Raw genomic sequence first — 26,848 nt, 5'->3', positions numbered from 1 at the left:
TTGGTTTTCTTCTGGGGGAAGGCTTTCACATGTACAATGTTCAAGAATTAAGTCCTTTGTCAGAATGTATTATAATGACTGCTTAAAGGGAATCAAATACTTATTGACGGATTTGTATATTATGTCAAAGCTTTGCATTCTGTAAGGGTGGCTCAATTTTTCATAGCTCCTGAAGATACAAATCACTAATCTTACATGTTTTAAAAGATCATAATTTTTCTATCTTTTGCAGTGGAATAAAAATGAAATTGTGTTGGGAAAGAACAGAATTGTCCAGATCTTTGAATTAGCAGGATAAATTTTTAATGTGATATACAGTTTGGCAAATTGTCACTTGGAATTCTTTGAAAATACTGTGTCAGCCTGTATAATTTTTGAAATATTAAAGATACTAGTCTGAATAATGAAAGATATTAGCAGTATTACAAAATTCTTCGTGACACAAAATATTTCCAGTATTTGTCGCTTTTATAGATGTCAAAACAAAAATCATTCAGATGGCATCAAGGACCCAACAAACAGCGTGCTTATATTTTCCTATTTAAAGCAAACTCGTTATTGTAGGATTTGAGATTTCTGCTATGGTTTAGCATTTCTGCTTCTGCTTTTGCCTGTGAAAGTCAGGCCTTTAAACCAGCTTCTTGCTCTATGCGCAAGACCTGGCGATGCAGGGTTGCAGAGTAAGAGATATTTCTGGCATTTTTCATTTACTAGACCTTCGGTTCCTGTGGCCCTGGCAGAAGAGCAGCCTTCTTGATTTGCCTAACCCAGGAGAAGCCTTGTTTTATCCCACGTTCTTGCCTTTCATTGTTAGCATATCCCTACCTTTCAGATTGTAAACCTGTCACTCCCGGAAACTCCCTCTTTCTCCTGAAGTGATTGGCACCAGTGATCTCCATATTTCCATCTTGACAAGAGCCGTCTGGTTGTCTGGAACTTTAGTTCTGGTTAGTGACTATAGTTAACGGATATAGGAATTTCTGACCCTGTTTCAGAGCACTTAAAGATATTAAAGAACAAGAAAAACCTTTAAGTTGCTCCTTGAGCAAGAGCCTACGTATTACCACCTTGGCACCTTTGCAAAGAACCTACCCTGTCCAGCGGGCTTTTTTTCTTTATAAAATCTTATTTCATGGATGCCCATCGCAGTCTTCTGAGACAGTGATGGTGGCTAAGCTGTCACGGTTTCTTTGTAGCAATCTAGGGTTGGTACCAGAAGATTGTGTACAAGGAACAGATGTAAGTCATTTTTGTCCTTCTGTATTTTGTGTGTTTGTGTGTTTGGACCTAATTAGAGGAGAAAAAGAGAAGGAGGAAGAGCGAGAGAGGAAGGGAAAAGGAAAGAGAGGGAGAGAGTTCTGGTAAACAGCCGTGTTCTCCCCTACCACATATAATTGCAAACACTTCTATTTTTCTCTTCTTTCATTATTCCATTTAGAGCTGTCAGTGCTTTCCACCAAAAGTCCAAAGTGAATGTACCTGTAATTAAATGAGTTGGGTTTATTGATTATCGCGGCAAGGAGAACACACACCCTGGGGAGCCACGGGCGTGTCTTAATATAGGGTGTTAAGAATGATTTATTGGAAGATTTTGGTTTGTTAGCTTATTTGCGGGGAGATTTCGAGGAAATGGAAAATTCCTCTGGATTAAATGCTGCTAGGAAGTGAGGCTTAGCAACTGTGTGATGAGGCGTCTTTATAAAGCTTCTCTAGGATGGAAGGATGAAATAAGGCCAAAGCTGTGATTGGTAATTGGTATAAAAAGTAAACAAAATCGGTTGTCATTCATATTATCCAGAAGATGAAGTCTGGTATTTTTGTGGTTTTCGCAGTAGCCTGTTATTGTCTGGGCTTACACAAGATTATAAAGTCATCTTGACTTTCTTTCTTTTCTTTCTTTTTTTTTTTTTTTTTTTTTTGGTCCAACTGCATTGTCATCACAGAGTTGCCTTGATTAATGTTGGTTTCTATGAGATTGTGCTCAGTGGGAGAACAGCAAGGCCCAGCCCGGTGTGGCCACCAAAGTCCCATACCACCAAGGCTTTGTTCAGAATGCCAGGCCACTTCCTCACTGTTTGGGGGCTGCTTTTCACTTTTTCAAATTTAATTATTTATAAGAGCAAAAAAATAAAGGGACTGCTTGTCCTGCAGGCAGAGAAGAGTATGGGTTTTGGGAATCAGCTTACCAGCTGGACACTACCGTGGATAATTTGTTCTTACTTGAGCCTCGTTTTCCCCATATTGAAAATGAGCATGATACTAGCAGTGTTGAAGATGAAATGTACAATGCATGTAAAGCACACAGTACTTTTTATGAAATCCATACAAACTGTTATTTTTTTTATTATACCCACAACAGGCCCCTCCCCCAGATTCAAAACTTAGGAGGGGTAGGAGCAGTCCTCGAATTAGCATTTACTTACCTAACATCACGAACAAGAAAAAGTACAAATTCTGTGATTCTTCTGCTTCCCGTCTTTCACAGTGATGTGGTCTTTTAAGGGGCTCCCTCTAATCAGACCTAAAAGCGGGAAGTAGTTGTAAACTTAAAAAAAAAAATAGAACCTAATTTTAAAATGACCCTTTTGTTATGTCATGTAAAGAGAAAGAAACTCGTGGGACTTTTCATTGTTTCATTTACATAGTAAATCCCACTGATGGGGAACAAGCCTCCCTCTCAGAAGTCAGTGGTGTCTGTTGTAAACGAGGCTTGGGAAGAGCTTTCCAGTGGCTCCCCTACAAACAGTGCACAACTTGACTACGTGCTAGCTGGTGAGGTGGGTGACTTCACTGGGTCAGATGACAGAGCCAGAGCCGCTGTCCTAGCAGTCTTTTGCTCTTAATCTAAACTGCTTTCTGTATTGACAGAAGAAATTCCCAAGTTTTGACTTTAACCCCGCAGTCTGCATCACCCAGCAGATACCTGGGGCACAGCTCCTCAAAGTCTGGTCCCTGCACTAACACCCATTCAGTGAAATATTTGTTTCCAAGAGGAGCATAAAACTCGGCATTAAGTTCTAAGTACCTGTCAGATCTTGCCGTGCCATCCAAACACATGGACGCTGAGCTTGTATTTTTGGTCTTCTTTATTTAATTTTTATTAACTAATTTGCCCTCAATTTTATGCAAGTATCAGTCTGCTCTAGGCCAGGAAAGAAAGTTCATCAACACACACAGTTTGAGAAGCATGGTCCTGGACCCGTAAAAAGCCTAAGATAAGATAACGGAAGCAAAGTGATGTTTACAGGCGTGTCCAGTCTTCAAGAGAGCCAATAGGAGGCCGTGGCAGTGCATGGTGGCGGAGGGAAGGTGGGAGGTGTCTTTGCATGTGACGCAAAGCTCGGTACAAGGACTTTCACTCTAAATGTATCCTCCTAAAGGAAGCTCTAGATGACAAATCTGGGGCATTTGATCTATTTTAGTCCGATCTCATACCGTCAGGGATTACGTAACTCTTCTGTCGTCTATTTCCAGAGCCCCCTCTTAGAAAATGTGTCTAAAAGTATCTAACCTACATTTTTCATTTTTCAGGTCTTTCTCATTATCTTTCACAAACCAAGCCAGTTGGGTCTTTGAAAATCTTTTTTGCTTCCTGGATGTAGTATAAAAATGAGCTTCAGTGCTCATTTTTGCGTTATACTAAATAAATCCAGAGCAAAGAGCTTAATCGCATAAGAGAGCTTCTACGCATTTTCTGTCTGAAAGCCTGTGGTCCAAAATGGCTGGGGAAGTAAAGAAATCGTACATTGTACATAATATCAGAAAAGAGGCCATGACCTTTGGGTTTAATAGAGTACTTCTATTTTAGTTTACTAATTTGATACACAAAATCATAGAGCATTGGGTATTCAATGGATATAAACCTTACTGGTAAATCCACAATAGAGATGCTTAGCTTCCACCTGTCTGCTAATACTCAAACACAGAGCCTTTTGTAGACTTAATTCCCTTTAAGAAGGAAAGGGCTAAATCATCTCATGGGTTCATCGAACTAGAGCTGCCATGGGAGGAATGGGAGATTGTTTTTTAGAGGTGAAGAGAATACTTTCATTTTTGATTAATGCAATTTTTGGTTATAGAATCTTGAAAAATCCAGGGAAAATATAAAAGTGAATAAAAACCACAATTTTCCATTATGCAAAAATTACTGTTTCTGTATAGGGATATTTCCTTTCAGCTCTTCCCCGTATTTATACAAAAAGTAGGACCATCATTAGATTTGTATATATATAGTTGATTCTCACTATTTGCATTAGTTATGTTGTGTAAAGTCATCGTGAACACTGAATTAGCAAATATTGAATGGTATTGAATGGTTACCACTCCTAGGGGAGTTATAGGTTAGGTTCCTGTGACCTTCTGATCACAACATTTTTGTTAAACAGTCAATATATATAACCTTGCTCTCTATGCAATCGTGTCAAGATACCTTATTTGATATGTATTGTTGATCCATTAACATTGAACTCGTGACCAGCTGCACTATAACCAGTGCCTGGATGAAGTTCATATAACATGTGTATTTTCTCTGCGAGGCACCATTATAGCCTTCTTGCATTTAGAAACACCAGACAGTACTTCATCACTACACCTGGGGTCTTTTAAATGGCAAAATCACTAACCAAAAGCCCAAAAATGTGGGAAATGTCTTTACCTATGAGAGCGGTAACAAGCATTTGCTTGTTTAACCTCTGCTGGAAACACATGTGTCGGTCAACTCAATTTATTCAGTGCTCTGTGCGTTTCTGTGAATGATTGCAAAGATTCCCTGAGTATTGATTTTGGGGTTAAAAATAAATTATGGAGAGTATGTGAATTTGCAAATATGGAATCTACACACCATGAGGATCGACTATGTAATTGTGGTTTCACACATTGCTTTAATTTTTAAGTTCATATTACATGGGAAATTCTTCAATATTCATTACAGTAATTTTTTGTAATGATTGACTTGCTATATGTTGCTAAATATATAATATCATAAGAGATGACTACATAAAAATGTAAAGAAGCAGATACATCATTTTATTGGGTCTAACCTAGAATTCTGGAAAATATGCTTTTCCTAAAGCCCTCCCTGGAAAAGATAAATTACATGACGGAAGCTAAAAACTGTGCATGCCAAATAATTGAAAGATTTTTAACCACTTAGGACTTTGCCCAAAGTTGGGGATTTTGTGCTTTTTATTGAGGCCCTAAGAAAGGAATAACGCACCATTTTCCACAAGAGGGTACCCACTTGCCTCCTTTTCCTGTCTTTCTGTATCCTTTTATTAATATACTGAGTGCTGTGGGCGATGTGTATTTTGTTTCTAACTGCTTATACTGTTCACTGTTGAGAGAGATCTCTTTTAACTGGTTTTGTCTTCCCCAGGTGTTGGATTAAATGACGGGCAGTGGCATTCCATCTCCTTATCTGCCAAACGGAATCACTTGAGTGTGGCCGTAGATGGCCAAGTGGCCTCTGCCGCTTCTTCCCTGGGGCCCGAGCAGTTTTATTCAGGTGGTACCTACTATTTTGGAGGTAAGAGAAGCAGTCAGGCCATACGGGCAATTGACCCATATTTGCAATTACTCCTCCCTTTGTCTTGGAGATATCATTGTGTTTTAACCAATTCAATAGTATGGAATAATTTCTCACTTTCTTTGAATGTGGAAATTTTGAGTGAATCAAGATGACCAACTATGACCTATGATGCATTTCTTAGAGGCGGATCTACTTATGTTTACAATCTTGACATTCTTACTTTCAAACTTTGTTATATTTTCCTAGTGTTAAATGGTTCTTACATGGCTTTCTCAGATTTTATGGGCTGGTTTTATTGCAGTATTTTCCTGCACATGGCTCTTAGCTCCTCTGGAGCATCCTTATTGCTTTCCTACTGCCCAATGCAGAAAGGCAATATTATGCCAATGGCAAATAATCTAACCTAATTAGCCATAGAAACCTCTGTTCATTGCTCAGTAATAATGCACTGATACATTTGATGAAATTAGGGCATCAACCTTCAACACCAGGCCATCTCCAACAGAACAAAAACAAATGAAGCATTTATCTGCCCTGGATGTTTGATTGAACTAAAAGCGTGGAAAAGAAAACCTTGGAAATGGAAATAAATCTTTACCACTGGAAAATTAAAATAAAATGTGATTTGCCATTAGAAAGGCAAAGTTGTAAAACTGATAGTAGTAGGACTTATTTCTAATCATGATTTGGTAGGTTTTTTATTGCTGTTATTTTGAATTTTAATAGTCACCTCTGTGTAGAATCACTTTTGAATTTGGTGGCAGTAGCCCAATCTTTATTATTCATCAGTACACTACAGATTTCTTCTAAGAATTGAGAGTAAGCACACAGACCGTGCATCAGTCATCCAGATACTAAGAACAAACAAACACTTTCTGGGCTACCCAGGGAGGGGTCCATGTCGTAACTGATGTCTGGAGCCCTCGATGTCCTACAAAGTCCTCACAGCAGGAACCCACTTAGGTGGCACCAACCTTGACTTCAAATGGAACAACGGTCCATCTGCAGGAGGAGGGGTGATGGAGGCCACCTCATGACTCTGCGGAGGAACTGGAAGAAGCTTCTGCGGGCAGCTCCTGCCACTCCTGCCGTTGAACACGTGGCTGATGTCAGTGTCCTCTCATCCAGGAATCCTGGCCAGCGCGCTGGGCTGAAGTCTGCTGCTGCCACTGGGGCGCTCCTACTCCCGGCCGCTTCACCCCTGGAACGTCCACTAACCAAAGGGAGGCAGCCTTCTGGGAGCTAGACTGCTGGCGGTGACCGACCCCCGGGCTGACCACCAGCCTCTCACAGAGGCGTTCACCTGCCCGCCACCGTTCTGTGGAGCACACAGCTCTCCATGCTCTGTGGACGGCTCTACCCCGTGCAAGAACACAGGAGCTCTCTCCGTGGGTCCGAGGTGGCGGATGCTGGCCGGGGGTGTTGTGCGCATGCGTGGCCCCATTTCCTGTGACCACCCGGGCGAGGCGTGCGTGGTTCCTTCTCCGCCAGAGGGGCCGCGGGGTTGACTGGGCAGTGCAGGGGGCGCCTGAAGAGGCAGTGACCGGGGAGGGGCGGGGGGTGGACTGCTCCAGCTCCTGAGCCCGCCGCGGCTCAGCCTCGGCCCGAAGTCGCAGGCGGCTCTGACCGCGGCAGGCGCCCTCCGTTCCTGTTTCCTGCTGAAGGCCGGAGCGCCCCGCCGGCCCCTGAGCTCTGGGCCGCGGCCCCGCGGCTCCGGCCACTGATCGCGTGGGAACACCTGAGGGGTCTCGAGCTGCTCTTCCACACAGGCAAGCGAAGTGGAAATGAGGTCGAGGGAAAATGAAGAGTTTCTTTAAAAAAAAAAAGGAACAAACAAAGGAAACCCCTGCCAATCGGTTGCTGTGAATGGCGGCACAGCGGCAAGACGTTCCGAATTGGAGTCGCCTCCTGTCCCCAGGTTTGTTCATTTCCGAACCGAGTCGTTTATTAAACCTCGTGGAATAGATGGTTGATTTTATGGCAATCCATAGGAGCGCATTCCTCTAATAAATGGTAAGATACGGGGAGCAAATTAAGAGCTTTCACTTCAAAGGAAGAGATTTAGAAGCACTAAAAGGTTTTAAAAACAGGCGTATTGTTAAATGTGAAGAAAAAAGACTAGATACAATGAATAGACTGGATAAAAGTATAAATCCAGAAAATAGAATCCTTGTTCTTAAAGTATTTCGCATCCCTCGTGTTCATATTTAACGATGCCTACCCATTTTTGCAGAAAGTGTTTATTGCTATTATTCATTCTGCTATATTTTATGGTGAAATGTATCATATGTGCACGCTGTAGTTTTACTTGTTTCTATTATGGTACAGATGGTATACACTATTTTATCTAAATACACTTTTAATCTTTGAATAGTTTTACATTTATGAAAAAGTTGCAAAGATCGAGAGTTCCCATATTCCCTGTACCCAGTGTCCTTGGTAGTTCACCTCTTACATTATGTGCCTTTTAAAGGGTACTAATTAGAATACCATGCATTTCCCAGCCTAGAAATAGAGTATTATCAACATTCATTTGCCCCTCCAGGGTCCTATCTCCATCTCCTCAAGTAAACACTGTCTTGAATTTGGGTTTTTTCTCCCTCTCGTGTTCTTTATAATTTGGCATCTATTAAGGTGTCTCTGAGTTCCTAACCAATATACTGTGGAAGCTTCCATAAGGACTTAAAAAAAAGAAAACACCATCCCAGGTTTACTTAGGTATCTTTGTTTAATCAGTCATGTCAATTGGTGTTCTTCAGTTGAACATTTTGGACATGAGATTCTGCTGATCAAAGAGCACACGCCCTGCACATTCTAGGTCAACCTAACATTTCCAGGGTGGGAACAAGAGACCAAAGAAAGCAGGAGGCCTTCTCCTGCCCTACTCCTTTCTTGCCTTCCCTGGACTTGTGGTCAGAGACTGGTAGAAGAGGCCCATCCTTCTGGAAGCCCACTTAGGGCCTTGGGTTGGCAATTTTGGATTCAGGGAGTAGACTGGAGGAGAGTGGGATGACCAACTCTTTCCAGTTTTATCGCTGGATGCTGTGAGTCGCAAGGAAAACTGTCACAGTTGTTGGCCCTAGAAGACCTTCTGCTCTGTGTGCATGAGAGCCTCCTCTAGTACTAGGATCCATATTATCTAGGTGGACGGTTCTTCTTAAGTTTTTAGTTCTTCAGCCGGTTTATCTTCAAGTAAATAAATATCTAGTGTTCTGAGATACTTCCCTTCACTTGTTTTCCACAACTCTCTCAATTCAGCTGCTGCTTTCCAGTGATCTTATCAGCCCATAACCTGGCTTCAGTCTCTTCCACCAACCTGCATTGTACCTGTGTTCTTGGCCGGTCTTCATAGTGATAGTCATGTTGGCAGAGGAGGCTGTTCAGAAATCACAGCAGTCCACGTACACCATGTCATCCTCCATTATTTTCCGCCTCCATCGTTTTCTGCTTCTTCTCCCTCCACCTGAGGGTTTTTCAGAACCTTGGACTACATTGTGGTGCATGGTGCTCAGCTTGTGTCATTTATAAATTCTAAATTTTAAGAATGTGTTCTCCAGATTGTGGGCAGGTAAACGCCTAATTCCTGCAGTATTGCCCCGTGTGATCTTTGTGCTCTTGATAACACCCTGGACAGCGCAGACCGGAGGCACTAGACCTTGTGCAGAATTCTCACACCTCCACTTGGGCAAAGCAAACATTCTCCATCCATGAAGTCAAGCCGACATCTTACTTCTGGTGCGGTGACACCGAGTGATAATTTATCTGTCATCCTTAGAGGTGCTTCACATGCTGACTGCCTCCAGTAATGGATCCATCCATTAATTCAGCATTAAGTATTCCCCAGAAATCTTCATGTTTTAGAACTTCCATCTCGAACGGCTTCAGTGCTGAACTTCTCTCTGCCATTGCAATCTATTAACTTGTGGTTGCCTGTTATCGTAGACTAATGAGACAAACCTGGCTTGAACCCTCCTTTATTCCTAAAATCTCTTGCTTATTAAACATTGTAGGTAGGAATATGAAGTGTCTAATGGTATGACGATGTGCCTTCTGTAAAGTTCCGTAATCTTTCTTTGTCATTGCGTTTGCTTAGTTTTATTCCCTACAGGCATATTGCACAATTTATTTTATTCTGAAATGGTTTGAAATGTGTCAGGAAACACTACCTGGAGGAAAGGAGATTAGCAGAGCTGTTTATATTCCTGGCATATTGTAGTCGCCCCCAAATGTTACTGAACTATTGTCCTCTCAGTTTTTACTTTAACATTCTTAATTGGTTAATAAGTCATCCAGAAAACATATCGAGGTTATGATAACCATATCCTACACTACAGAAGAATTTTAAGCATTGAAAATGTGTGTCATACCACCTACAGTAGATTGATACTCCAAGAGCTCTCATCACCTTTTCTTGATATATCAAATTTGAAACTTCGAAGTCTCCCTTGGTTAAAATATGATAGTCCAATGTACCTGATAACCATTTTAAGTATGAATCCTGGCCTTTACTTACCATGTTAATGTGTTTTGTTAGGAAAGCAAGCATTAAGGAGAAGTATTGTCAGCCACAATAGTTATAATTAGGAAAGAGTGTGGATTGTATAGGTGGAAGAAAAAGAATGTGGATTGTGTAGGAATTAGGAAGTTGCTGATTCATTTCTTATTCTTCAAACTGTAATAGTGCTTGACAACCATAACAGCAGAGAAAGATTAATGAAAAATACATAAGTATAATATATGTGTTCATACTCCATAAAATTATTTATTTCACTTGGCTAGAGAAACACTTAGAACGTCATTAAACCCCAGAGAATAATGGTTAATAATATAGTTCTTTATTACTGAAATAATTAGAAACAGGTCTTAGATAAGTGTTAGAAAAAAATCAATATAAATGGAACATTCTTTTATGAGGCAAAGAATAAATAAAACCACAGTGAAATGTTTTTGACATTAAGTCATTATGATTTATTAAAATGCATGTGTGTATGGCTCTTATATGCATATGAAAATAAAGTAATTAAATAGTTGGTAATTTTATTTCAAGTCAACACAGCTCCTCTCCCAAATAGTTAGCTTTAAATAACAAGGTATTTCTCTGTTACTGATTTATCTTTTCTTATCTGTAGTGCACATTTTCAATCTTTATGCCCTTTTTTGCATCCTGTGTTTAAGTTTAATATGTCATTTATATAATGATAATATAGTATATAGGATATATAATTATAGCATATAATTATTGTATATATTATTAATACAAAGTATTTCTCTTTATTACCATAGGGTTCACATGAAATAATGTTATAATAATTGTCATATTTATAATTATTTATAAATGTAACATGAGATATAGTTATATATCTCATGCAAACCTTATGGTAATAAAGAGAAATACTTCGTATGAACTGCAGTATGTCATTTAGATCACACTGATGTTGATTGCGAGGGGCTCTTCTTCCCACTTATAATTTTGAGAAATTAACTAAGTGCCTCTTTCCTTTCTTTTTTCATAATGAAGTCATCTGTGATACTAAATCCTGATTCATTATGATATATCCTGACTTACTTTGTCTTGTTTTGTTTTGGTCAGGTTGCCCTGACAACAGCTTCGGATCCAAATGTAAAAATCCAGTGGGTGGATTTCAGGGGTGTATGAGACTCATTTCTATCGGTAACAAGGTGGTAGATCTGATTTCAGTTCAGCAGGGGTCCCTTGGAAACTTCAGTGACCTTCAGATAGACTCATGTGGAATCACAGACAGGTAAGGGCAATCTCATTTCTTTACCTTGACCTGTCCATTTTCAAACTTTTGGCAGCTCCAAAAAAATTATATTTAAAATGAATATGTTCTTAAACTTCTCTTTTCTGCCATCATCTGTTCCATGGGAAATGGATGACATTCACATTAGAGATAAGATGCTTTAAGAAAAGAAAAGAAGGGGCGCCTGGGTGGCTCAGTGAGTTAAAGCCTCTGCCTTCTGCTCAGGTCATGATCTCAGGATCCTTGGATTGAGCCCTGCATCGGGCTCTCTGCTCTGCAGGGAGCCTGCTTCCTCCTCCCCCTCTGCATGCCTCTCTGCCTACTTGTGATCTGTCTCTCTCTCTCTCTGTCAAATAAATAATAAATAAAATCCTTAAAAAAAATACACTTTTAGTTTTATGCTTCATATTTCCAGGGATAAAATTTAGATGGAAGATATGTGACCATGTTATTGATACGTACATATGCTATCAACTTACGAAAGGTAATGTAGATGCTGTTATAATTTTAGATGGGTGTAAATGTATCAAAAATATATCATTAAACGCAGTAAATTAGTACAGTCTAACCGTAGTATCGATCACCACGTACCAATAAGTCAGAGATGGATGGAGCCAATTATCAAAGTGTCTTTTGCTTCTCTGACAGCTGAGTAATATTTTCAGAAGCATAGCAATTTAACGGGTTGCTATGCTCCTAATGTGTACCTTTAACAACCCATTACTGTCTTCTCTGCTGGGAAAATAAAAAGAGCCTCTCCTCTGGAAAAGTCTGGAGCTGTAGTATTGATCAAGGTGTAAGGATGACCCAGTGGTTTCTTTCAGAAGTCTAGTACATGACAATGCAAGATTTGGAAGTTAGTTGTAGAGGACAAGTGACATTTAAAATAATAATTGATAGTTAATAATTAGAAAAGTATTTTTAGGCATGGGCATATTAGCCAAGTAATCTTGCTAGTCATGCTTTAATATCAAGGGTGTTAATTTTAATTCGTGAGTTCAATGGAGTGTCATAGCCATTACAGATAAAAAAATTAAGCAATTTTGTGACAGCCTTAACCCCTACCCCGTAGTAGTGCTCAGTATATATTTTGAATGAATATAAATTCTGAGCTTTAAAAATAACTTTTTATTTGTATGGGACATTTTACCAATATAAACACACATCTATTATATGTAATATTATATATTATATATATTATATCTGATAGACCATTAGTCTATCAGTGTCTGGGGATCCTATTTTGAACACTAATAGATACTGTGTTGTGTGTAGAAAAAAGTAATTTTAATCTCATTTAGCAAAGGATTAGAAGGCCTTACTTTCCTTATTATGAATACACATTTGTTTATTTAACCCAATTTGTAGATAAAAATAATCTTTCTACAATGAAAGATGATATGTAAAGGAAGGATTTAGACCATAAACCTCAACTGGATCGATTTTGGGACTGAAGGACAATGACCTTCTTCAGAGTTACATCCACACCAGCTCTAGAACCTTAATCTCAGTTTGGGAAAGGGCATGTGGCAAGTCTCCCTGAGCCAGCTCTTTCAAGGCAGGGCTCTCTCCTCAGTGGCCAACAATCATTAGGTCCCCATGGGCAAGTTCAGTCATCCACACTATTAGGGATAGTCACGTTGACCATCTCAGACTGCCGACAGTTCTCTTGGTACAAGTTGATCCACACTTCTCCAATGGGGATTTCTCTGAAGCTGCGCCTTACACAAGGAATCTAGGGGAGATACACACTTATAAAATAGAGGATTGTGATGCAGCACAGTTGGAGAATGTATAGTTTTAGTTCCACATCTGAAAAACAGAAATAGTAAGCAAATTACAGATAGATCTTGGTTATACATGATTTATTTATTTAAGAGAAACTTAGGACTAATGGTCACCCTAGTAACCCTAAAAATAATAGCAAAAATAAAAGTAATTTTGGCGTTTGTTTACCTTTTAAATTTCCAAAAGTATCTCTAAATGCATCCTCTTATATTCAGAAGAAAATATATATTCTTTATTTTGGTCTTACGTGCTATATATACCTGATGACGTAGCTTCCAAGCATTATTAAATAATGTCTTTTTAAAAATCTGTTTACCAGGGTTTATTCTAAGCACTTAACATGAATTAGTATTCAAGTTTGAACGACTCTGTGTAAGGATGATGTGAGTGTGCAAGGAGTCTGGGAATGCATGTGTGAATGACCCACAAGTGTGTGCATGTGTTGGGATAGCATGGTTGTGTGTGTGTGCGTTTGTATGAGTTAGTGTGTGACAAGTTGTGAGAGGGTGTGTGTGAGGACTTGGGTGTGTATGTAAGGTGCTTTTAGATATGTGAGTGAGCTTGTGAGTGTCTACATGTGTGTGAGAGACTGTGTGCAAGGACTGGGTTCTAAAATGAATTTTATTTATTAATTTTTTAAACTTTAAAGATCTAATTGGCTTATTAAATGATTTATGAGTTGGGCAGCGTCCCATTTAGCAGATAGAGGGGCCCTCCCTGAAATGAATTTTAAATTAATTAATATGTACTTAAAGTAATCCTCACAAAAACTCATGGGCTTTGTTCCTAGTAGTATTTGTTTCTAACAAATATGAAAGCAGATGCACAGAGAGGGGAAGTTGGCCGAGAGGACATGGCTCAGAACAGAGCCCACACCAGATCTCAGTACCCCGCGGCTGGGAAGGTCCCATGGAAGTGTCTGCCTGCTGAGCTGCATAGCCCCCAGGGGACACGTTCACATTTATTGTGGTTACTATTAATCTATATATAATAAACATATAATTTAATGGTTTAATAAATTGCAAATAAAAACACAAGAACATTAAAAACATACTTAAAGGCGCCTGGGTGGCTCAGTGGGTTAAGGCCTCTGCCTTCGGCTCAGGTCATGATCCCAGCGTCCTGGGATCGAGCCCCGCATCGGGCTCTCTGCTTGGCGGGGAGCCTGCTTCCTCCAATCTCTCTCTCTGCCTGCCTCTCTGCCTACTTGTGATTTCTGTCTGTCAAATAAATAAATAAATATCTTTAAGAAACATACTTAAAAATCTGACAGGAACTGACAGTGTAGCTCTTTTTACTGTAACTTTTAGATCAAGCCTATTCATAAATGTGTACATATATTTACACAAATGCTCACACTCACACGGTCATTCGCACACATGTACACACATAGATGAACAGCCATTGCACACAGCCTTCATGTGTATGTACACACTCGTGTGCTCACTCACACCCCAAAGCTCTTTACCACACACAAACCTTACACATACACTCTTTATATACACATTCTTGTCCCTCCTCACTCATTAATCCATACATATTCACACTCACACATGCACATACTTACAAGATCATTCCCACACCCCTTACACACTCACATCTTCCTTATGGAGTCACCCACACACACTCATCTAGAAGCCCTCTGTCCTCTGTGGACATGCAGGGGGTGTGGCTCTACATCAGAAATCTGGGTTGGGGGTAGTGGAGGGCTGAGGGCAGTCAATCCCTCGGTGGAGGTGAGGATAGAACCACCAAGGGAGCTGCTGTCCATATCCTGTGTCCCCATGTAAGTTATGAGCAATGAAAGTAATGATGGAAATGTCTACGGGAAAGTGTTGGAGGCTAGAGAGAATGGGTTGATGGGTTGTTTCACTTTGTCTTGGCATAACTAGTGAGGAGAAAAATGCAAATTGTTTAGACATTGAATGAAAATCAGTACTTGACTATACGATGTAATTTGCCATAGGTTACTAGTTGTCAAACAGAGCTAATATATGGTGAATGTATTTTGTTTTTAAGATTTATTTATTTATTTGACAGACAGAGATCACAAGTAGGCAGAGAGAGAGGAGCAGAGAGCCTGATGCGGGGCTTGATCCCAGGACCCTGGGACCATGACCCGAGCCAAAGGCAGAGGCTTTAACCCACTGAGCCGCCCAGGCGCCCCTATATGGTGAATTTAAATAACATCCACAATCTAGGCTTCACACCATAATTTTAAAATGTGAAAAGTCAAGTCTAACAAGAATCAAGGAAAATGAATTCAGTATCTTTGAGCAGCAGCAAATCAAATAGAAACAGCACATTTATCAGACTAATTATTCATTCTTTGGGATCATAAGTATAGATGCATATATCTGCTCCTTTTTGAAAAATGGCTAAGGTCTATAAAGAATAGCCTGCTTTGTCCATTTTTTTTTTCTGATCACCAACTAGGATTATTACTGTTTTAATCTCCCTCTTTCTTTGATTGTTACTGACTTGAAATGCTTCAAAAATTAAATACGTCCTGAAACATTCTTCAAATGGATTCCTATGAATCTATAAAAATGCTAAAATATATGTAAACTTAGTTGGCAATGAAAGATGCCCATTACTTATTTGTGAATCCTTAAAAAAAAGTTGTAAAATAACATACAATTATAGTTATAAAATACAACCTCACATGCAAATGAATGTATATAGGTTTATAGTGGTGATTTTTTTATATGGGGTTATAAACTATATTTCTTCCCTATTGTTTCCTGGATCATTTGATTTTTGTACAGTGGATATCTACTTTTTATAATCAGGAAAAATCAAACACATTACTTTCAGTTAAAATTGGAGAAATCCTATCAGTGAAACATGAAGTTTCTCATCCTTAGTTTTTTAATAACAGAGGTGGCAGAAACCCCAGTATGAATACGTTCTTGACAGGCTTGGCAGTTTATTTTTTTGTTCTGAGAAAAAAGAGAGCTTTCAGGCTTTGGTCTCGATATATCTTTTACTCTACATTCTAAAAGCATCAATAATCTGATCAGGGTTGTTCATGTTGATAGCAGAAGCTCCCAAGGTTTGTTGTCCACAGCATGCTGTGTATTTTAGTGATTTTCTTTTAGTGTTCTAAGCCCAAAATATAACTCACACTTTCATTTAAAAAGTAGTTTAGGTCCAAACAACTTATTTATGCCCTAAAATTTAGTAACCCTGTGAAACATATATATTTCTCTCTCTCTACGTTTATATATATACACACACACGCACATATATACCGACATATAATACATATAATATAATCCACATACTTGTAAAGGTCAGTATATATTATATATAGTATTTATGTAATTTGAAAATAGTTTAATTTTATCTTGAATTAAAACAGCTACTTCATAATTACATATTTACCTGTTGAGTACTGCACAACTTTTCAAAAGCTTGGAATCAGGTCAGACACTGCCACCCTCATTTTTATTCAACACTGATTTTATGCGGTACTGTTTTGTTTTGTTTTTTAAATCATCTCCTGAAAAATACAGCTTTTTAAAGATAGGGCATCATTAAAAGGAATGTATTACGTTCTAATGTTGTAATTGAATTACCACGAATTACGAAGTTGTGCAGTCTTGGGCAGATATCGAGTATGCCTGTATTTCTCTTGAAAAGTTAAAATATCCTGGGAGTCCGTTTGAGTTCTGCTTACCACCCTGGAGCACCCTGACAGTGCTAGGAATTCATGTGTCTGTCCAGTGCACCTTCAACATTCCTGGAGGTCTTCACTCAAAAAGTGAATAAAGATGTCCTTCTTTTCTTCTCTCTTTATTTCTCCTTTTAAATATTCATGGAGGAAATCAATATGATTAAGTGTTGTTGTTTTATGTAAGCTATTGATATTTGTGACAACATATTGAATTAGTGTTTTGCCGCTTATGGAAAAGAAAGGACTCTGATATAGTAGGACATGTTGAAAATTAAGCAGTCACAACTACCTGGGAATTGGTTGAAATCTGATGAGTTTATCGATCGACGGTTTTGTTCTGTGATTAAACCACTTAACGACAGACTGAATAACCATGAGTCATGTTAAATTTACCCTTTCTGTTAATTGTTGGCATTCTCCTCTCACTTGACCATGTATAAGTGATGAATACTTTATGATGGCTCAGAATGAAAAATAGTGATTGTATCTACAACTTTTCGTAGGTGTTTGCCCAACTATTGTGAACACGGTGGTGAATGTTCCCAGTCGTGGAGCACCTTTCACTGCAACTGTGCGAACACCGGCTACACGGGAGCTACCTGCCACAACTGTAAGCCGAACACACCTGCTGCTTCTTGCCTCTGTTCTGGTTTCTTTGTTCATTTCCCTTTCCATGGCTGGGTGCATCTATGTCCGCGTATTGGGACGTACAACCCCAAAGTTCAGCATCCAGCTGCTTTCTAGTTTATTTGAAATCCACACCTCTTTTCCAGAAGTTGTCAAAGTAGCTCATAGAAATAGATAACCTAAAACAGGATAGGAAAGAGTAGGAGAGCTGGCAAAGGGGAAATATGTGCAGAAAACGAGGCAGCTAAGGATAAACGTAAACAATGCAGACTATGTCAGCCTTCAATTCCCTTGTGACCTCATGTATGAGGGTAATGAAATAAGGCTGGCAGATAATGATGTTAATCATTAACTAGTTCATTTTATTGAGTGTTTTATAAATGCCAGCCAGTGATCTAGTGTTTTATATGTCCCACCTTCGTGAAGTAACGGAGAGAGATCAGTCCCCTTGCCCCAGTCTCCTTAAATAGTTGAGGCATAGTGAGGATGTAAGTACTTGCAATTATGCTCCAGAGCCTGGGATCACAAAAAACATTCTTCCTACATTATAAACCCAGGGTCGTGGAATCGAGGCCCGCATTGGGCGCTCTGCTCAGCAGGGAGTCTGCTTCCTCCTCTCTCTCTACCTGCCTCTCTGTCTACTTGTGATTTCTCTCTGTCAAATAAATAAATCTTTAAAAAAAAAAATTTGTATGAATATCTGAAATTTCTATAACACTGAGCAAATTAGTTGTATTGCCTAAAAAGTCATTAATATAATTTTTAAAAATTTGGACTAGATCAAGGAAAGACATTCAGGGTGTAACTTATTTCTCATTTCATAAAATAAAAAGCTTGATGGAAATTATCAGTGCATTTGGCAAAGTGCTTCAGTGAGACATGTGCATCATATACAGTTGTTAATATCAAACCTTGTACATGGAAAATGTATAATTATATAATCAAAAACATCCAATTATGGACCAAAACACATTGAGACCACTTGAGGGCATATTTCATATAAATATTTTTTCTGCTTCCAATTTTAATTATATTAAATTCTCATTACAGGGCATTAGAGAAAGTTCCTTTCATAAATGACTTTTAAAATTATTGATGAGCTTTGTCAGTCATAATTTTTTAAAAGATTTTATCTATATATAATTTTATATGAGAAAGAGTAGTTACATTATTTAAAATTTTTCTATTACATAATTATTGGATAAAAGCAGATTATTTAAGGAGATTATACTGTTGTGTTTCAGATGTGAGATTATTATAGGGGGTCACTAAAATTAGAAATTCCAAAGTGGATGTCAAAAGACCCATTAGGATGGAAGTCCAAAATGGATGTTACATTATATTTAGAACCATTTTGACATTTAAGACACATACTTTCTCTTTTGTTGTTTTACCTAATGTAAAAATCAATTTCTATTTTGACTAGTTAATCTCCTCTTCTGTTACAAAAAGAAATGCCACAGAATTCAACCTCATTCTGCCTTTTTCTGTGTAACCTTTCATCCATATTAATTTTTTTTAAAAAAAGAATGAGTTTTGTTTTAAAATACGTTTTACTTTTTTCCTGGTCAGTAATATACGTACTAAATTTCAAAACTTACTGTATTTTGTGTCCAAATTAAAATTTAAGAGATTCATTTTATGCTATTCCATTTATGAAGATCCATTTTTTTTTTCCTTACAGCTATCTATGAGCAGTCATGTGAAGCCTATAAGCACAGAGGAAATACTTCAGGGTTTTACTATATAGATTCAGATGGAAGCGGTCCCCTGGAGCCCTTTCTTCTATATTGCAATATGACTGGTGAGTTAATCAACTTTCATTTAATAGTTAAATTTGCATGAATGCTTTAAACACACAAATTTAAAATGAAACCAGTAGAAAGTTGACCTACTTTTCAACTTGATTAAAATATATATTGTTCAGTGGTAGAATTTAACAAAAACTTTTTAAAAATAGTTTAATGGTAATGATTTAGAAATGTTTCATTATTTTCAATGAATCTGGTATCTGTGTAGAACATCTCATAATATATGTATCTTATTAAGCCTCTAAACAAAAAGGACAGACCTTATTTCTTTTAGTAGACTGATACATATGAAAGCTTTGAAAAATATTTACTTTTTAAATGTAGGTACACATGACTTGTGTTCTTGAATTCTTTACTTATCTAAATTTAAATAGAAGTTAATAGTTGTGGAAAATGTGTTCGGTTAAATTCAACATCCATTCATGATAAAAGAGAAGATGAAAACTCAATAAATTACAAATAGAAGGAAATTTCCTTACTTAGTTAAAGAGTACTAACAAAAAGTTTATAGCACCTGTCACACTTTATGGTGAAATAGTGAAAGCTTTACCCTTGTCACGAGTATTAAAACAAGGATGTCTGCTGTTATCACTGTTCACCATTATATTGGCGGTCCTTGCCAGTGCAATAAAACAAGAGAAAGAAAGGGAAGATGTAAGTACTGGAAGGGTAGAACTAAGATTATCATTACTTGCGTATGACCAAGTTACCTATTGATTCTTGTTCTTAGTCTATGACTAGGTTATATATTAGTGGGTGTGTATATGTGTGTGTGTGTGTGTGTGTGTGTGTGTGTATCTCCATATACATATACCAATGCTCTGCATTGGGTTCTGCACTGGCTCATGGTAAACTATTAACATTTAGGATGATTACTGGATATCAAATTCATATAAAAATTAACTTCACTTCATTTCTGCATACTAGCAGTAAACAAAATGAAGTTTTAGAAGATTTTATTTTCAATCACATAAAAAAATCTCAAATACATGGTAATAAATCTAACGAAAGATATGCATGACTTCTACATAGAAAAGCATAAAATGCTCGAGATAAATTAAAATTCTAAATAAATGAGGAAATATAAAAATCCTATTGATTAGAAAACTCAGTACGGTGTAAATATTAATTCTTCCCATGTAGGTATTGATTTAGTACAAGTCTTAATTAAAATTCCAGTGAGCTGTTTATTTGTTGGTTGATGTAACTGTTTTGGTGAAAACCGGCAAGGAAGTTCTAAAATTTATCAGCAAATTTGAAGGGACAGGAAGAACCAAATCAGTCTTGGAGAATAAAGTTGAAGGACTCAACTCTAATAGCTATAAAGACATTATACTGACAGGCTAAGTGAAACAGTGTGTGATTGGCATAAGGAGAAATAAGTACATCTATGGAACACAATAGAGAGTCTATAAACAGATTTTCCTCATGTATGGATAGTTGACTTACTGCAAAGTTTGCATTGATTTATAGTGAAGGGAAGGTGGTCTTTCAACCAGTGGTGCTGGTAGGGGCATGGGAAGGGTTGGTTGTATATTAATGTCCTCAAAAAAGAATCTTGATCCCTTTGTCACCAAATCCAAAACAATGGATTCTAGATGAATTGTGCTCTCTAGTATAGTAGAACTAGCAACAAATGCCCATTTCAATTCACATTTAATTAAAACTAATTAATAAAACTAAATGAATAGAAACACATTTTAAAAATTAAAACTTAAATTAATAAAAATAAGATTAAATTAAATGCCCTTCCCCTTTTTTTCAACCTTACTGGTCACACTTTCATTGCTCGGCAGCAACCTATTCTATCACTGCAGAAAGTTTACACTGAATAGCACTGCGTCAGGAAGTCACGGTTTTCTGGAGCAAAACACACAGAAAAAGGAAACACTAAATTGAAGTAGGAGGTGTTTCAGAGGAGGATTCACTGCTTAAGATCAGGCAGTGAATATCTGGGGAGAGAATGTTCTAGGCAAAGGAAATAGCAAGTACTAAGTCCTGAGAGCAGAGCTCTTGCCAGGTGCATTCAGAACACAGCAACAAATCTAGTGTGGTTGGAGTATGGCAAGTAGGAGAACAAGAGTCAAGGCAGGGCCAGGAGGCGAAGTCTCATTACTCTGAACAAGATGAGAAGACACCAGGGAGTTTTAAGCCATGATGGATGCCATCTGATTGCATTTGATGGGATCATGATGGCGCCTATGTCAGGAAGTGCCCATCTAGGAACAGAGGTACACACACAGACACTCATACACATCCCTCATATGCATGGATATATGTATAAGGTATAGATCTATATGTATGCGTATATAACGTATGTCCATCTGTATGTCTGTAGCAGGAGTAGAGAGACCTGCTTGGAGACCAGTTCAAGTAGTGCAAGAGTCCATGCAAGATGATGGTAACAACTTGCACTGGATTATAGCAGTGTGTTTGGGGGAGGGGGATTCGACCTTCTCATTCAATACATGTCAGGTGTGAGAAAACAAAAGAAAATAAAAATAACATCACATTTTGACTTGGGCCACCAGAGTAATTGGGTCGCCATTATTTAAGATGTGGTCATTAAAAGGGTTGAACAGGGAGCACCTGGGTGGCTCAGTTGGTTAGGCGTCCAACTCTTGGTTTCAGCTCAGGATTCGGGTCATGATCTCAGCATTGCGAGAATGAGCTCTGCATTGGGTTCTGCACTGGCTCAGCACCAGGTTTGAAGCCTACTTAAGATGCTTTCTCTCCCTCTACCCCTTCCTAAAAAAGAAAGAAAAGAAAGGTAAAGAAAAAAAAAAGTTTGAGGGGAAAGATCAGCAGCTCCGTTTTACACAGTTTGAGTTTGACATGTCTGTGACACATTCAGAGGAGATACTGAGAAGGCAGCTGAACACGGGAGGAAGAGTTCCTTTGTATTAATGTGTAGTTCTAAAAGCTGGAGGACGGTGGTAAAACCATGGCAACAGATATTTAGGGAAATTAGAAGATTAGAATGTATCTTCAGGGATTTTTCATATCACACAACCAGGCGGCTTCCATTTGCTTTCACCATTGTTGAGGACATTGTACGCAGATAATCCAGTTAGGGACAGCTAAGTGTCTTCCGTGACCCTGGAATATTGAAATACATATACATTAAGTGTAAGCTTTTTGCTGTTTTGTAAATGTCTATAGATGTCCAAGAGCACCTTGATTTGGGGGGTGCAAATTGTCATGAGTAGGTGACTCTCAAATAATGAGGACCTGTAAATAATGAGTATTGAATATATATATATATATATATATATATATATATACACACACATACTCACACATGTATGATATCTTTCTATGGAATAATTCCAAAATGTATAGGCCATGTGAACTTACGTTATCTACATGATAAAGCAGTTATCACTTTCATTTTATTGAATGAATTATTCCATTTTTATTAAATCAACATTTACCTCGTCATATTACTTTATCAGTTATGTGCCTTATTTCAGTCAGTGAAGTCTCATGCTGACTCTGTGATAATTCTGAGAGACATGGAGGAAATGTGTATATCCACACAGAGAGAGGTGACAGGTGTTTCAGCAAAATTTTCAGAAAGCATTGATGCAAAAGAGGACATTCACAACATTTAAAGCCATTTGAAAAGTAAGCCATTGAAGGCAGAGACACAGATAATCCAGTTAGGAGACAGCTCAGTGTCTTCAGAGACCCCATTTACATTAAAGTGAAATACATTTACACTAAATGTAATACATTTACACTAAAGTGACAATCCCAGAATGTAGCAATCCAGTGAAAAATAATGTTACAGCTTGAAACGTTTCCTATTGATCTGGTTTTGCAAATGAGCAAAGCAGGGAGGTTGGGTAAAGCAGGCTAAAGAATCATTAGGGAGCGATGAAGGACTAAAACCCCCTTTTCTCCCAGCCTGAACATTTTTCCACTAGAAAAGGCTGTGTTCTATCAGTGTCTCATTGCTTGTAGCCAATAACATATTTTCTAGTTATATAAATCAAGTGTAATAATTACAAAAAGAAGACAAAATGCTGAATCAGTTACTTGCAGCTGTGTAACTTCAAAAAAATCCCGTTATGAGTCTAGAATTAGTGTCAAGCAAATGATTCCACGTGGATTTAAACATCTTGAAGCGTTACCAGCTAAAAACTACAAAGGAAACTTCTTTTGAATGGATAATTTCCCAAACTCTGTTAAAGACGGAAAATTCTTTCTAAGTACGGTATTGTAAATATAATTTAAAAAATAAGTAGTCAGGATAACGTGAATCCCAGTGGCTCTCCCTGCAGAAATGTACAAGGCTTTTTTCTTCTACCCGAAATCCACTGCTTTTTCTATAATGTAGTGGTTTTATGTTCAAGATATTTCTCATTTCACACATCGCCTTGTCAGGACAGTTGTTTCGGTGGGGAGAGAATGATGAGTGCTGAAGGTCTCAGACTTTGGTGAAGATGCTGATTCCCTGGTTTAAACTCCCTCTGGCCAAGATGTCAAGGGACCATCAAGATGCCTGGGTTGAGTTTTGCTGACTCAGTAAATTGGAGGACCAAGGCCCGGTTTCTGCCCTCTGAACAAGCTCTCCGTGCGCTTCTGTGACAGGAGCTCCTGAGACCATTCCCTGGGAAGGCTGGAGAGTATGAGATTTAGAACAGCAGAATTCTTTTTACTTTAGGGATTCCAACAATAAGGCCTCCTTGTTAGCTCTGAGAGTTAATAACTAACCATCATTATTCTGATGCAGCCTTGTTTATACCAAGCTTTGCTCCAGAATGCTGGCTGTTCTTCCTTTCATCTCCCAGGGTTTCCTGCACACAGCACTTCCTCCCTGACCTCACAGCTTTTAATCACATCTATCACCACCACCCCCACCCACCCCCCACCCCGTTAATCCCGAAGGAACACAAGGTCTGCAACTGTGTCCTTAAACAGCACGTTTTTTCTTTACCCTGTTATCATGCTCAAAAACAGCAGCCGGCAGAAGAGAAATCAAGTTCTTAATTACTCAGGTGCTTTACATACAATCTATATACTAGAAATCTCTTCAGGGAGACACGCTGGTAGACCCAAACTGCCTTTCAGTTTTTGAGTGTATTTATTAAATTTCATAGATTTTCCTGCCCGTCGCAGCTGTCTTTCCTGACTCATGTCTCTGTGTCTCCTTTACTGCAACAACCATCTCTCTCAGCATTTGGGTAAAGGACAGTTTTCAAAAAAATAAATAAATGAATAAAATCTCACACAGATATAAAAATAAAAACTAAAAAACCACATTTTAAAGGTTTCGTCTCATACTTTATTAATGAGGAAACTGGTGAGATGTCACAATCAGTTCAAAGGAGAATCGAAGAAACAGACATATGTGTACATCAGTGATACTGAAATTAATGTGCAAATGGAGGCGGGACTGGCTGCTTCCGCAGCGGGTGTGGAGGAGAGGAGCCCCTTGAACCTCTGCCAGGTGCAATTTGCTGGTGTGTGGACGATCGTTTGTTGTTATGAGGAAACAATGCCTTGCTTGCTAAGCAAATAAGTAAATGAGGCAAATAAATTAATAAAAAAAAATTAAGTAAATCTGGAAGCCTGTGTTAAAGGATCATTGCATATAGCTATGTCTTGGAAGTTAGAGATAGTGACTTTCTCTGCAGAGATTAGAAGGTTGAAGGTTTATCTCCCCCAGATGTATTTGCCTACATGCTAAAAGTGACCAAAAAAAAAAACAAAAACAAGACAAAAAAACCTATGGACTGGTGCCTCTCTTCAGAGATCTGTTGCATTCCAGAGCCACAATTCCTCTCTTCCTCTGTGAAGGGGAGTCAAAGATGTGCCAGCCATCCCCTCTAACATCCAAGTCTCACAATTTGAGGGTTACTTCTCTTTCTCTCTCTTTCAAAATTTTATTTATTTGAGAGAGAGAGAGAGAGAAAGCACATACACACATAAGCAGGGGAGAGGGGCAGAAAGAGAGAGAGAAACAGACTTCCTGTTGAGCAGGGACCCCTCCCCCCAACATGGGGGGCTTGATCCCAGGACCCCCGACAAGATCATGACCTGAGCTGAAGTCAGACACCCAACAAACTGAGCCACCCAGGCGCACCGGGGGTTTCCTCCAGCATGCCCAGGTGCATCTGGCACGCCTCTATCGGCCCCTGGGAAACTGGGCCGTGGAGAACAAATGGTGCTAGCATTTTCTGTGAGCAGGTGGTCCCCGATCCAGGGACTCTGTGTCTGCTAGTGTAGCTCTCCAGCACCCGTCTACAGCTAGATCTGTCTGGATAGATATACATACATGGATATAATTCATATAGGAGGCAAGAGAACTGGTTAACTTGCAAGTAGGATAACGTCTCATACCTTCGTAATTTCAGACTTATTAATATGCGGAACTATCCGTTTACAATTTACGAAGTTCTAAAACAGCTAAAAGGCACTGAAAGTCTCACGGCACCATAGAGCCAGTACTCTAGTCTGGATGACACAGTGCATTCACTCCTTTATTCCCACATTTCTTTTTTTTTTTTTTTTTTTTTTTTTTTTTTAATTTTTATTTATTTGACAGACAGAGATCACAAGTAGGCAGAGAGGCAGGCAGAGAGAAAGGGGAAAGCAGGCTCCCCGCTGAGCAGAGAGCCCGACGCGGGGCTCGATCCCAGGACCCTGAGATCACGACCCGAGCCGAAGGCAGAGGCTTTAACCCACTGAGCCACCCAGGCGCCCCTCCCACATTTCTTTAATGTCTTCTGCATGTTGTGCCAAGCCCCTGTGCTGTGTGCTACAGATACTACTATGATAGCAAGTCAGAAACTATCACTCTTCTCCTAGAGCCTACAGACAAGGGGAGAAGACCCAAAGAATAAATCACAAAATGCTGAATTACAAATTGTGAGAAAGTCTGTGTCCTTTACAGTTATAATTTCGGAATATCAGGTAATGCAATCATGTCTGAAAACGCAGTAAAGAGGCCCCGGGGTCATAATTGTGAGAAATTCCCCTGTTAGCAAAGCAGATGAGATTTGGAGCATGGCTGCTGGGGGCTCATTTCTGGTGTTCCTAACCTATGGTGATGATTCTCTTGCCTCTGCTTTGCCCTGGAAATCTAGAGATCTCATAAGTGCAGCATCTGTTTAACCTTCTGTTTTGTAGCACTTTTTATTAGAAAATGAAAACACAGAGACTACCATAATACTGAAATTTTAGGATGTCAAAAAGAGAAATATTTCCATGTGGTGTCCTTTAAAGGTTGTACGGTGCCTCGGCCTTGGGTTAAATTTACAGCACCTTTAAAGACCTTTGGAACCAAGTGTTAATTGTGACTTAGTGGGTGCTGAATGCTAGGGAAGGCCTGCTCAGTGTAATGCAAAAGACAGAGACAAAGGCCTCAGGCAGGTAGGTGTGTTGTCCTGCTCCTTTGGCAGCCAATCAGAGTCGAACTTCCTCACACAGGCCATTGATTTACCACAAGGAAAGAAGAATATTCATTGAACAAAAAAAACCAGAGTCTAGTGGAGGTTAGACTAACAGATTTGCCTGGTTAATAATCCAAACTTCTAATAGCCAGGGTCGAGTTGGCTAAAATCAGAGAATTTCAGACCTACCCTTTGTCTCCTGTGCTCTGCCACTTTATTTTCTAAAATTTGGGGACAGAGTCTCAGATTTTACC

The 26,848-nt window shown here is 38.8% G+C and overlaps 1 protein-coding gene and 1 long non-coding RNA gene across 4 annotated transcripts in view; one reads left to right on the top strand and one right to left on the bottom strand.

Annotated features, from left to right (window-relative positions):
* CNTNAP4 (contactin associated protein family member 4) overlaps positions 1-26,848 on the top strand; it is a 255,310-nt gene that overhangs the window by 163,105 nt on the left and 65,357 nt on the right. For all 3 annotated transcript variants that reach the window (XM_059152233.1, XM_059152232.1, XM_059152231.1), the window contains exons 9-12: positions 5,375-5,524; positions 11,118-11,289; positions 17,260-17,366; positions 19,068-19,187. In XM_059152233.1, the coding sequence (XP_059008216.1) occupies positions 5,375-5,524; positions 11,118-11,289; positions 17,260-17,366; positions 19,068-19,187 (549 nt within the window). The remainder of the gene's footprint in view (positions 1-5,374; positions 5,525-11,117; positions 11,290-17,259; positions 17,367-19,067; positions 19,188-26,848) is intronic.
* Positions 1,276-6,934, bottom strand: LOC131818126 (uncharacterized). The gene is made up of 3 exons (XR_009348706.1): positions 6,502-6,934; positions 2,424-2,521; positions 1,276-1,479 (listed from the first exon to the last, which is right to left on the bottom strand). It is a non-coding gene; the product is annotated as an uncharacterized LOC131818126 (long non-coding RNA).

Source organism: Mustela lutreola, chromosome 16 (assembly GCF_030435805.1).
Source record: "Mustela lutreola isolate mMusLut2 chromosome 16, mMusLut2.pri, whole genome shotgun sequence".
NCBI lineage: Eukaryota > Metazoa > Chordata > Mammalia > Carnivora > Mustelidae > Mustela > Mustela lutreola.
This window is presented reverse-complemented; position numbering and strand designations above follow the sequence as displayed.